This window comes from Mustela lutreola, chromosome 8, assembly GCF_030435805.1.
Source record: "Mustela lutreola isolate mMusLut2 chromosome 8, mMusLut2.pri, whole genome shotgun sequence".
NCBI lineage: Eukaryota > Metazoa > Chordata > Mammalia > Carnivora > Mustelidae > Mustela > Mustela lutreola.
In genome coordinates, this window is record NC_081297.1 from 95,596,598 (window position 1) to 95,608,971 (window position 12,374).

Consider the following 12,374-nt stretch of genomic DNA (forward strand, 5'->3'; position numbering starts at 1 on the left):
GTTGAAATCTAATGGAATTCAGTAAAATCTATTAATTGAGTGAATGAATGAAGTAAATAAATACATTTGGCTTGTATTGTATGGCCTTCTATGTTTTCTCATCTTGAAAATAGAGATAATGCCTATCTCGCAGGGCCATTTTGAGGGTTAAATGAGAAAAATATGTATACAAAGTACTTAAGGTATGCTTGTCGAGAAGTAGCAGCTATTATTAATAACTTGAATTATGCTTTTGAGTTTGGGGGGGGATTCAGAATTACAGTGGTAATAATGTGATAATAATGTGATAATGGTTAATACATCTTATATAAGATTGCTGAGATTTTTTCAGATGGACACAATGACATGACATACTCTCAAGAACCCTCAGGAAGCTGACTACCAGTTATGAGTCCTCAACATTCTGGTCTTATCTTTTTACTTGATTACTAATAGATTTTAAAAGCAAAGTCATTCTGCTGTCTTACTAGAATAAATTTTTGGTCCTTAAGAATTATAAAATTTTCTCCCTGGCTTGATAGTAAAACTTGAGGTCACAGTTGCATTTGTTAGAGGTTGACATCAGGTTTTTTCTGTTCTTGTAAAATATGTGAATTATATTAAGAAACTATGCCTCTGGCTCTTCTGGATCCTCCCACCCAACAAAAACCAAAACAAACATTCTTTCTGGATGGTGTTTTGTACTTAAGCCATGTGACTTTGTTGTTAATCTTATTTTTGCAGACCATCAGCAGAGCCTTTATGAATGGCAGTGCACTGGAACACGTGGTAGAATTTGGCTTAGATTATCCAGAAGGCATGGCAGTAGACTGGCTTGGGAAGAACTTGTACTGGGCAGACACAGGAACAAATCGAATTGAAGTGTCAAAGTTGGATGGGCAGCACCGACAGGTTTTGGTGTGGAAAGACTTAGATAGCCCCAGAGCTCTTGCATTGGACCCTGCTGAAGGGTAAACAGATTTTATGTATGCATTCTTTGCAACTATGTTGCACATAGCTCAACTATGGATTGTATTTTTGATGTCTTAAGTAATGCTGATTAGGAATCTAATAACTAAACCACAGGCTGGCTTTATTTTAAAACCCTTTAGTTAAGGGGTGCCTGGGTGGCTGAGTCAGGTAACATCCAGCTCTTGATTTTGGCTCAGGTTGTAATCTCAGGGTCTTTAGATTGAACACAGAGCACCGGTTTTGGCTCTGCGTTCAGAATGGAGTCTGCTTGAGATTCACTCTCTCCCTTTCCCACTGCTTGTACTTGCACTCGCTTTCTCTCTCTCTCTCTCAAATAAATAAAATCTTTAAGATCCATTACTTGAGATTTCACTGATTTAGAATAAATTACTCACTAGATTTTGCACTTGTCATTATTAACATTAGGTAGAGAAAGAGTAGTGAAATGGATTAGTATTTAAATATTACCAATCATACTTACATGCTAATAAACAACCTTTTTGAAGGTATCAACTTTGCATTCGCTTACCCCCTCTCTCAAGTTAAACCAGATTCCAAAACCCACTGAAATAAGGCCATATACTAAGAAATAGTTGCATTTTAAAAAGCTCCATTTTAGAATAGTCATTAATTCAAAATGGTCAATTAGTTTGATCATTGTTAAAAGCTTAGAGAACTTTGATATTAAATAGTAAACTTTTCAATTAATGGTAAATTTTTTATTTGCAATATGATATATTTTTCAAGGATAGGTGATCCTCTTAAGTGATTTAGCAAGTTTAAAAAAGCCAACAGCTAAGAAATCTAGAATTTGAAGAATAATTCCACATTTATATATTTTATTTATTTTAAAGATTTTATTTATTTGTCCGAGAGAGCATGTGCACGTGAACGCACACAAGCAGGGGGAGCGGCAGGCCCGGAGAGCAGCAGACTCCCTGCTGAGCAAGGAGTCTGATGTAGGGCTCGATCCCAGGACCCTGGGATCATGACCTGAGCTTGAGGTAGACGTTTTACTGACTGGGCCACCCAGGCATCCCAGTAATTCCACTTTTTTTTTTTTTTTTTTTTGACAGAGAGAGATCACAAGCAGGCAGAGAGGCAGGCAGAGAGAGAGGAGGAAGCAGGCTCCCTGCTGAGCAGAGAGCCTGATGCGGGGCTCGATCCCAGGACTCTGAGATCATGACCTGAGCTGAAGGCAGCAGCTTAACCCACTGAGCCACCCAGGCGCCACCATCAGTAATTCCACTTTTAAAAGCAGAAGTTAACAATGTGAACATACAAGCGTAGTTTCCTTGAAATAACATTAATCGCATTATTAGCTCATTACCATCTGGTTAGAAGGCCATAGCAAAGTAGTTGTGTGTGCTGACATGTTGTGATTGGATTATGGGGATCTTTACTCTAAGCATTAGTTACCAGACAGATAGATTTAATAGCTGGGACTAAGGACTTCTAGTTTACGTGGCTGCTGGCAACCATGACATTTCTCTCTCAGTTGTTCCTCCTTCCTTCTTGTGTGCATGTGCCTGTCAGCTGACAAGTGCAAATACAAACAAAGCCCAGGACTAACTTTAATTTTCAGAAAGGCATGTTCATGCGTTGCTATCAAATCAGCCATCAGCTGACAGGCTGAGAAGTGAATGTGTGTCTTCAGGTATTTGCTGAGAGTTGGCATGTGCTTTCCTAGTCCCAGTGTTCAGAATGTCTCAGAACTAGCACCTTACCAGTTTACTTGAAAAAGCATTTAGCTAAGCATTAGATTCTAGTTCTCGCTCTGCCACGTGACTGAGTTGAAGAAATTAGATCATTCACATTTCTTTTATTGCTTTAGCCTCTTTACATCTGTAAAAAGTCTATACTGTGGGGGCTATTGTAAGGTCAATGTGAAAAACTTGACAAAATAAAATAAAAGCAAGAGAATGTTCTAAAATTTCACAGGGATTATAGTAGTAGTGTCACTGCCCACCTGACGCAATAGAAGGTCACTCATTGCTTTTACATCTATAGTATGTTCCTTTGTACTGCGTGACCAAATACATTTCAAACTTTGCTTTTTAATTTCATTTAAAGACTATTAATTTTTACCTCCGGTGTACTACTGCAACTTGTTTTTGGGGAGAGTTGATTATGTAAGTCGAAAAACAAGTCTAAAAATTTAAAACTCAAATTACTTCTGTTCAGAAATATATAAAAAGAGATAAAAATATTTTATTTAGAAGTGAATCAGATTCTGAGACCAGAGCTTTAATTTATTGGTATCTTCTTGAATATTAGTTTTATAAATGCAAAAGCTGCAGTAAGGAAATCATTGGTTTATTTTCAGTTTCTGGGTTTTGGATGGAACAAATTCATTGGAAAGACTAAAAGAAAGCTGACTCACTTCCTTTTTAGGATATGAGAAAAAATATTTAGTTGAGGTTGCCAAAATAATTGAAAAAATTGTAACCATGATTTTGTTTTATCAAATTCTTTGATTGAATGCGTATTTTCCTTATTTAGTTACTGTGTGCAAATATGGCCCTTTCTCCCAAATAACCAAAAGTGAACTGTTAAATATCTATTGTTTTGGATTTAGATTTATGTATTGGACTGAATGGGGTGGAAAACCTAAGATAGACCGAGCTGCCATGGATGGAAGTGAACGTACTACATTAGTTCCAAATGTGGGCCGGGCAAATGGCCTAACTATAGATTATGCTAAAAGGAGGCTTTATTGGACAGACTTGGACACCAACTTAATAGAATCTTCAAATATGCTCGGTAAGCTTTACTTCTTTTTATTCAGACAGATCATATGTTATTCTTCCTATGCAGAAATCTGTGGCTGCTTTTTACCATTGGTTAGGTACTATTAATAGAACTTCATATGAATGTCTAGATTCTTCCTCTCTCTGGCATTGTATCCTGTTTATTATTATTAATAGTGGGCCAGGTACTTGGGTTCACATCTCTTTATTTTGTGGAAATTTCATTATTGTTGGGCTTGTAATGGAATATATAACTCCTTAGATATTCCTGAAGTGACTTTTTGTACTAGTAAAATACAGTATATTCATTTCCATCTTTTTATTGAAGGAAGAAGAAAAGTTCAACTTATAGACCACTATGGAGAGAAAATAAGACTGCAGTCAAAACAGACCATTTGTAGGAGTTTAAACAAACTCATTGATTTATAGCAAGAATATAAGTTTGAGGCATGGGGTCAGACTGCAGATGGATTGATTTCAGTGGCCCAGTCTGGTTTTAAAATTGCTTTTAAATAAATTGAGATAAATAAAATCCTATTTTAAATTGCTTACAAATGTCAGGGTGCCTGGGTGGCTCAGTGGGTTAAAGCCTCTGCCTTTGGCTCAGGTCGTGATCCCAGGGTTCTGGGATCGAGCCCCGCATTGGGCTCTCTGCTCACAGCAGGGAGCCTGCTTCCCTTCCTCTCTCTCTGCCTGCCTCTCTGCCTACTTGTGATCTCTGTCAAATAAATAAATAACATCTTTTTAAAAAAAATTTAAAAAAAAATAAATTGCTTACAGATGTTATATTTTATATGCTACAGTCCTTTTTTTTTTTGACCAATAAGAATTACACTCTCACGTTTCATACCTCTGCTTCTCCCCTGTCTGCTGCCTTTCTGAAAATAGGACTTAACCGTGAAGTTATAGCAGATGACTTGCCTCATCCTTTTGGCTTAACTCAGTACCAAGATTACATCTACTGGACGGACTGGAGCCGACGCAGCATTGAACGTGCCAACAAAACCAGTGGCCAAAACCGCACCATCATTCAGGGCCATTTGGATTATGTGATGGACATCCTTGTCTTTCACTCCTCTCGGCAGGCAGGATGGAACGAGTGTGCTTCCAGCAATGGGCACTGCTCCCACCTCTGCTTAGCTGTGCCAGTTGGAGGTTTTGTTTGTGGATGCCCTGCCCACTACTCTCTCAACGCTGACAATAGGACTTGTAGTGGTAAGCTGTGTTTCCCCGTAAAGCAAACTAGAATTCAAGGAGAAAGGAGGATTTTGAAAACACTGTGTCGTTCATGTTCTTTCTAGAGTAAAAAGTAGTTGAAGTCCAGAGTTGATTGTTTAACAAAAGAGAAAGACTAAAGATGGTAAAATGCAAGTTTTTGTAACTTACTATTTGAGGATATCTAATTGCTGTTACTTTTGAGCATTAAATATTTAGTGCACAATTGCATAGCTTCATTGAGAAAGATAGTCACACATGCATTACTCTACATAATTTATATTAATTCATTTTTATAAAGGAAGAGCAGTAAAAACAGTACAACAAGGAGAATCTTCAAAATACAACCTCCTTGTCCTTTGAAGTTCATAAAATAGACTAAAGGTAAAAAATTTAAGTGTGTAAGAGTCCGTGGAAAATGCATATGAGTAAATTTAGCCTGGTATGAAACAGATGTAAATATATGGGAATTAGCACATGCTGTGAACGTAGTGGGTGTTCAATTCCAGTTGATGACCAGATGACCAAATCTCCTCATCCAGTCACGAATCCATATTTTTTTTGGCTGCAGTATCTTCTGATATATAAACATTAGCAATAATATTACATATTACATATTAAACACACATAATCACACACACACTTTGCTAAGAACAGCAAAACACAGTGTGTAATAAACATTTTTGGCTTAGGGAAACCTGGTTTCTGACTCAAGTATATGTGCTGCCCATGTCTTGATGGATAGACAAGAAGTAAGTGGTAGATATGATAAAGAAATAGAGAATTCAATCAGAAAGAGTAAATTCATGGCAGAGAATTTTAGGAAATGGTTCACTAGGGTAAGTGGTAACAGAACTGCTATAGGATATTAGATTAACTATTAATTATTCAATTAGTAATATATAACAACATATAAATATACAGATAACATATAACAAAGTAAAAATATATATCATATAAATATATAAACATTTAAATATAACATATATAATTATAGTAGATAAAGTAACAAATAATAGCATGATATAAAATAACTATTAACTATTCAATTAACTATTGAAATTATTTTGTGCCTTGAAGTATAAGAAGTCACATAGGAAAGGATTTAGTGTGTTCTGACACAAGGCTTCGGGTGTGAAAAAGGAAGACTATAAATTTATGTTCAATGATTTGGAATCTTTGCTATGTATTAGTTTTGTGTTCTACTAAAGCAAGTCACACAATTTTTTTTTATGTGTGCAGTGTTAGGGCTGGGCTGAGAGAGAGAAGCAGACTCCCTGCTGAGCAGGACCCTGAGGCAGGGTTCCATCCCAGGACCCTGAGCTGAAGGCAGATACTTAACCAACTGAGCCATCCAAGTGCCCCAAGCCATGAATTTTTTAAGCCTTAAATTTCCCATTTGTAAATGGGAATAATAATAACTACTGTGTAAGGTTGCTGTGAAAATTAAGATACAACATGATTTAATTGTATTTGAAGAGAAAAGGCATGGTAGCTGGGAAGTGAACTAGACTGGTGTGGTAATCAGGTAGATTTGCTTGGGATGGTAACGGTGATGATGGAGAGAAGCTACAGATTAAAGGTCTGTTCTGAAGCTAGAGTGAACAGAACTTGTTAATGGGTTGGATGTGAGGAAGAAGAGGATGGAGGGAGCAAGGATGACTTAAATTTTTGGTTTGAATAGTTAAGTTGATAGGAGATTAGAAGACTAGAGAGGAAGACTAATTAAAAAGTTCAGTTTTTGGCATGTTTGTATTGATTTTCCTATGGGACATTGAAATAGATACATTAATTATATAGTTGAATAGAAGAGGGGAGACATGAGGGTGGAGATAATAGATTTTGGAATTGCTAGCATGTATTTAAAATGGGTAAGATTACTTAGGGGAGAAGGTTTAGAGCTGGGGTCCGCAAACTTGCTGTAAAGGGCCAGAGAGTAAATATTTAGGCTTTGTGAATCATACAGTTTGTCACATCTGTTCAACTCTGTCCACTGTAGCATGAAAGCAGCCATTATCAAGATATTTCTAAATTATGTCTGAATTCTGATAAGCTTTATTCCAAAAAAGGCAGCAGGCCAAGATATAGCTGTGAGCCATAGTTTGCCAACTCCGGGTGTAGAGACAGGAAAGGATCTGGTAACCTAAGGAACTTTGAGGAAAGAAAGCACAGCCAAAGATGTAGAAGGAAAAGCAGGCACCAGAAATAGGATTACTCCCAAAAAGAACTGTTGAATGCTGCTAAGAGGTTGAGTTAGGTGAAGCCTAATCTACTGGATTTTTTAATAAGGTGGTTATTAGTAACTCTAAAGAGAGTAATTGCAGGGAAGTAGTGGTGAAAGATTAGAGTTGGTCAAAATGTGAAAGGAGAAAGGGAAAGGAAGGTAGTATCTTTTTCAAGAAGTTTGACTTTGAATGGAAGGAGAAAATAGAGGTAATGACTGATGGAGGATGGAGACAAGGGGAATATGGAAAGACTTTTTGAGATCATTATTTTAGCTGCTTATATCTGTGCATAATAGTTGGTGAGTGAAGGCCATGAGAAATCAGTGCTGGGAGTCCCTAATATCCGTCTCTCTTTGGTTACCTTTTGGTGATAGATCTTTAGTGTTTCACGAGGCTTTCTGTTGTGTGCTCTTTCTATAATGAGTACTATTTAATGTTTGTGTAGAGATATATTAGATTCCAAGACAGATTATGAGAGAATTTTAACACAAAGTACTTGCCATCAGAATGTTGTCCAGCATTGTGTGTGATTTATTCCTTGACCTGTGTTTCTTTCTTTCTTTCTTTTTTAAGATTTTATTTATTTATTTGAGAAAGTGAGAAAATAGACAGTGGGAAGGAGCAGAGGGAGAGGGAGACCTGCTGAGCAAGGAACCTGATGCAGGGTTCAGTCCTAGGATCCTGGGATCATGACCTGAGCCGAAGGCAGACACTTAACCAAGCCACCCCTGACCTGCACCCCTGACCTGTGTTTCAAAAGTGAAATCAGATTGTGTTGTTTCTCTGCTCAAAGCCTTGCAATGGCTCCCCATTTCACACGAAGTAAAAACCTACTTCTTATAACGGCCTACAGGTTCCTACATGTTCCATACCCTACACTTTGCATCCCTCCCCTTTTGCTTCTCTAACCTCAGCTTCTACTCTTTTCTCCCTTGTTCTCCTCATGACAACCACACTAGCCTTTTTGTTACTTTCAGATATGCCAGTTACTTCTGCCTTAGGACTGTTGTACTGCTTCTTGCTCTTTGAAATGTTTTTCCTGCAAATATTTTCATGGATATACTTCACCTCCAAGTCTTTGCTTAATTGTGACCTACACAGTGAGACCTGGTCTACCTTATTTAAACCAAATCATCCTTTCATCCTTTCTAGCATTGCCAGTGTTCTTTACCTGTACTTTTTCTTTTTTCTGTAACACTTACCACTCTTTTATATCCTATACAATTTATATACTCTAATATTTATATACTATAACTTCTTTATTATGTTAATTGCTTTTGTCTGTCTACTGGAATATAAACTCCTTGAAGCAGCATTTTTTGTTTTGTTTTGTGTTTTCACTGATATATCTTAGGTGCCTACAACAGTGCTTGGTAAATAGTAATGATTCAAGAAATCATGTTAAATAAAAGGATGAAGAAGCAGTACAGACAGGACTTGGAAAAATACATGTGCTCTTTAATTCAACAGCTATGTGACCTTGGGGAAAAGCTTAACATTTCTGAGTTTGCTTACCTAAAAATGGAGGTGATAATTTTGGGGATTAACATCTAGAATGATGAGTGATATGTTGGAGGTCCTAAATAAATAAATGTTTGTTTCTTTTCCTTCCCAATTTTCTAGAACAATTTTATTCTTTTACCTTCAGAATTATGGCTACAGGGCTTTCCATAGTTATTGTCATCTAATGTATATTTCTTTATGTGTTTATTCCTTTATTCTTTCAATGAATATTTATTGAATGTCTGCTACATAATGGGCATCATTTGAGCCAGTGGAAAATGTAGCAGTGGATGAAATAGACATCACTCTCTACTCTCATGGAGCTTCTATTTTAGTGGAACAGATATTGAACCCAATAAGTAAAATTATATCACGGGTTAGGAGATAAATGTTATGGAGAAGTATTAAGAGCAAGAAAGGGTGAGGAAGATTGCAACATTAAATATGATGATCAGAGAAATCGTTACTGATAAAGTGACATTATGTCAAGAACTGAGAGAGATAAGGAAATGAGCGAGGTGGATAGCTGGGAGAAGACCTATTAAGTAAAGGGGATAGCAAATGGGAAGGCCTAAGGAGGGAGAATGGCATATCAGAGGAACACCTAGGAGGCCAGTGAGTAAAGAGATTAAGTCACAGAGGAAACAGGAAGCCAAATTGTGGAATCCCTTGTTCATTACTAAGGTGCCAGGTCTCTGTGGCACCTTTGTGCAAATTAAGGAAAGGTGTTTGCTTCGGGCAGCCATGCCCAAAGGTGCATGGCTTGGTTAATGACATGTGAACTGGATGTTGGTCCATACTCAGTGCCCTTGGCATAGTGCACAAATGGCCCATCACATGCAATGGACTTGGCCTTGTAGTTTATGAAGGTCTTACACAAGAGTGTCGCCTCCCTTTAAGCTGCAGGTGAACAGTTGTACCTTCAGAAGAGAGCTGAAAACCTCCCTCCTATGTAACACCTCATCTTTCAATTTGTGTAGCTGTCTTCATTGTGGAAATGCAAGACTCAGCCTGGATGACAATTTTTAAAGTACCAATTTGCAGAAGTTAATTGGGTTAGAGGTTACATAAATTAAGATGGATTTAGATTTATAAAATTGCATATTCTTTTTTACTTTAAGCACTGGATGACTGAATCAAGTCTTCATTGAAGTAAGTCAGAACATTATCTTCCTCTTAGAAATACTGAGCCAACTAATGTTGTTAATGCCATCCACAGACTTCTTGAAACAAGCATTTAGGGGACCTGGGTGGCTCAGTCTGTTAACCATCTGCCCTTGGCTCAGATCATGATCCCAGTGTCCTGGGATTGAGCCCTGCATCAGGCCACACACAGAGCAAGGAGCCTGCTTTTTCCTCTCCCTCTGCCTGCTGCTCCCCCTCTCCCTCTGCCCCCTACTTATGCATGCTCTCTCTCTGTCAAATAAATAAAATCTTGAAAAACAAAAAAAAACAAGCATTTCTTTGGAGCCATATTTGGCTTTATCTTATTCTACATTTCTAGAACACCAAACTATGGAATCTAATTGAAGGTTAAAACTGACTCAAACCTCCCAAAAACCAAAAAGCCCAGTAAAACAGTAGGAGCCAAATAAAAATTTGATTAATTGTTTTCCAGGCAGGAGAAGTTGGCAACTAAAACTCTTTAGTCTAAGCTTCATTGTATGTCTTAGTGTAAGTGGTGATTATTCTGTTAGAAACTTACTGTTTAGAGCCCCTCCCCTTTTTTTCTTGACTTACAAGAAAGTAATACTGCCAAAAAAATAATTCTTTAAAAAAAGAAAAAAGATAGCTACTCTGTTGTGACATGTATTCTTACTACTTAAGGCATGGGTTCAACTAAAACTGCTAAAAGTTGTAAGTCAGTATGTGATGGAGTCAACTCCAGATAATGAAGGATTCCACTGGAATCATTGGAATACTTTCTGATCTTCTAAGCTGGATATGGGCTTTTAGCCAGTGAAGTACTTATATAAAGCAGGATTTCTATGTTGTGAATGTAACATTGTGTGTCAATGATGCTTCACTTAAAAAAAAAAAAAAAATTTAGTGTTGTGAGTACCAAGTTTCTTTATGAATACCAGTGAGTTTCTTTGGGATTGAAGCCAATGTACATTTGGGTATAAATGTAAAGTAAACCAGGGAAGGACACATAATGGAGTTGTGAAGAATGGGGCTTAGGAAGAAATAAAGCAAGGAGTTCTGGATCGCCCATTTATGTTTGTATCCATGAGAAGGACAAAATTCTACTGGATTTAGGTGATGACTGGATACCAAGAGAATAGAGTGTAATTATGGAATTTTTATATATTATGTTTTAATGAAGATGTTCAAAATGCTAGTAGACTTTGAAGTTGTCAGAAGCACTGTCAAGTGCTGTTGTTTTCTAGATATTTGCCTGCATTAAAGATAATTACATAGTAGTAATCAGTGGCTTACTCCCCAGGAAAGGGAAATTTAGTCTGTGTTGCATTTCCCCATTTCATAAGTTTAGGATATCATCTTAGCATCAGAACAGAATATTTTTTAGTGAAAATATAAATACAAGGTTTTTTTTAATGAGGATCGGAGCTAATGAGTATAACGCATTTGTTTTTACTAGTTCTGTGTGTGTCTGTGTGTATGTGTGAGAGAAAACGAGAAGGAAGGATGGAAAGGGGAGGAGAGAGAGATTTTTACTGGCTCTCTGTCCTTACAGTTATCATATATACACAATGCAAAATAAAACCTGTATCTGTAGTCCATGAGGGTTTGTTTAATTTCTGTTAATACCAACTTTATTACTGCTACTGCTTGATAATAATGAGCAATAATTATTTTACTCTACATTTATATAATTTTTCATTGAAGTATAATTGACATAATGCATTACAATTTTTAAAGTATCTTTATATATGTTGTAAAATTCTTAGAGCAACTTAATGAGCAGGATGAGATCATTATAACCTTATTTTAGAGTTGAACAAACTTTGACCTAAAGAGGTTCATTGACTTACTTATGATCAAGTGACTAGATAGTAAGACAGCTGAGACTAAAACCAGTCGTGAAGCTTTTGCTTTGACCTATGGAAGCTATGTTCCTGCCACCCACAAGAATAGGTTACGGAAGAGTAGGATTATTCATTTGGTGGACAAGGAGAATTTTGATATCATTATCAAATGCTTCTTGAAATTGAGTCTCCTTTTATACCACTGTGGACAAGATGGAACAAAATGGGCTAGCAGCGTGTCACTGAATAAATTCATAACTGGTTTGCATAGTGCTGATTAGTGTCACCTTGAGAAGAGTTTCTGGGAACATTCCAAAGGGTTTTGTTCTCAGCCCTACTTCCTTAGCATCTGTGTTTGTTTTGTATGAAATACAGGCAACAAGTTAATCAAACACTTGGGTGATACAAGACTTAGAGTAATTGTGTTTCAAATTTGTTCTTGTCCTTCTTTAAGCTCCAACTACTTTCCTGCTCTTCAGTCAAAAGAGTGCTATCAACCGCATGGTGATTGATGAGCAGCAGAGCCCTGACATCATCCTTCCTATCCACAGCCTTCGCAATGTCCGGGCCATAGACTATGACCCACTGGACAAGCAACTCTATTGGATTGACTCACGACAAAACATGATCCGAAAAGCACAAGAAGATGGCAGCCAGGTAATTCAGGGCTCAGTTAAAAATCTGTTTTTTTTTTTTTTCCTGGTAGTTGGAGTAACCAACCATCCTGTTTTACTTAATTC

The 12,374-nt window shown here is 37.1% G+C and overlaps 1 protein-coding gene across 3 annotated transcripts in view; it reads left to right on the forward strand.

Annotated features, from left to right (window-relative positions):
- Nucleotides 1–12,374, forward strand: part of LRP6 (LDL receptor related protein 6) — a 170,996-nt gene that overhangs the window by 112,639 nt on the left and 45,983 nt on the right. For 2 of the 3 annotated variants that reach the window (XM_059186068.1, XM_059186069.1), the window contains exons 10-13: nucleotides 724–950; nucleotides 3,530–3,714; nucleotides 4,590–4,916; nucleotides 12,089–12,291. In XM_059186068.1, the coding sequence (XP_059042051.1) occupies nucleotides 724–950; nucleotides 3,530–3,714; nucleotides 4,590–4,916; nucleotides 12,089–12,291 (942 nt within the window). The remainder of the gene's footprint in view (nucleotides 1–723; nucleotides 951–3,529; nucleotides 3,715–4,589; nucleotides 4,917–12,088; nucleotides 12,292–12,374) is intronic. The other variant, XM_059186071.1, reaches the window with a different exon arrangement.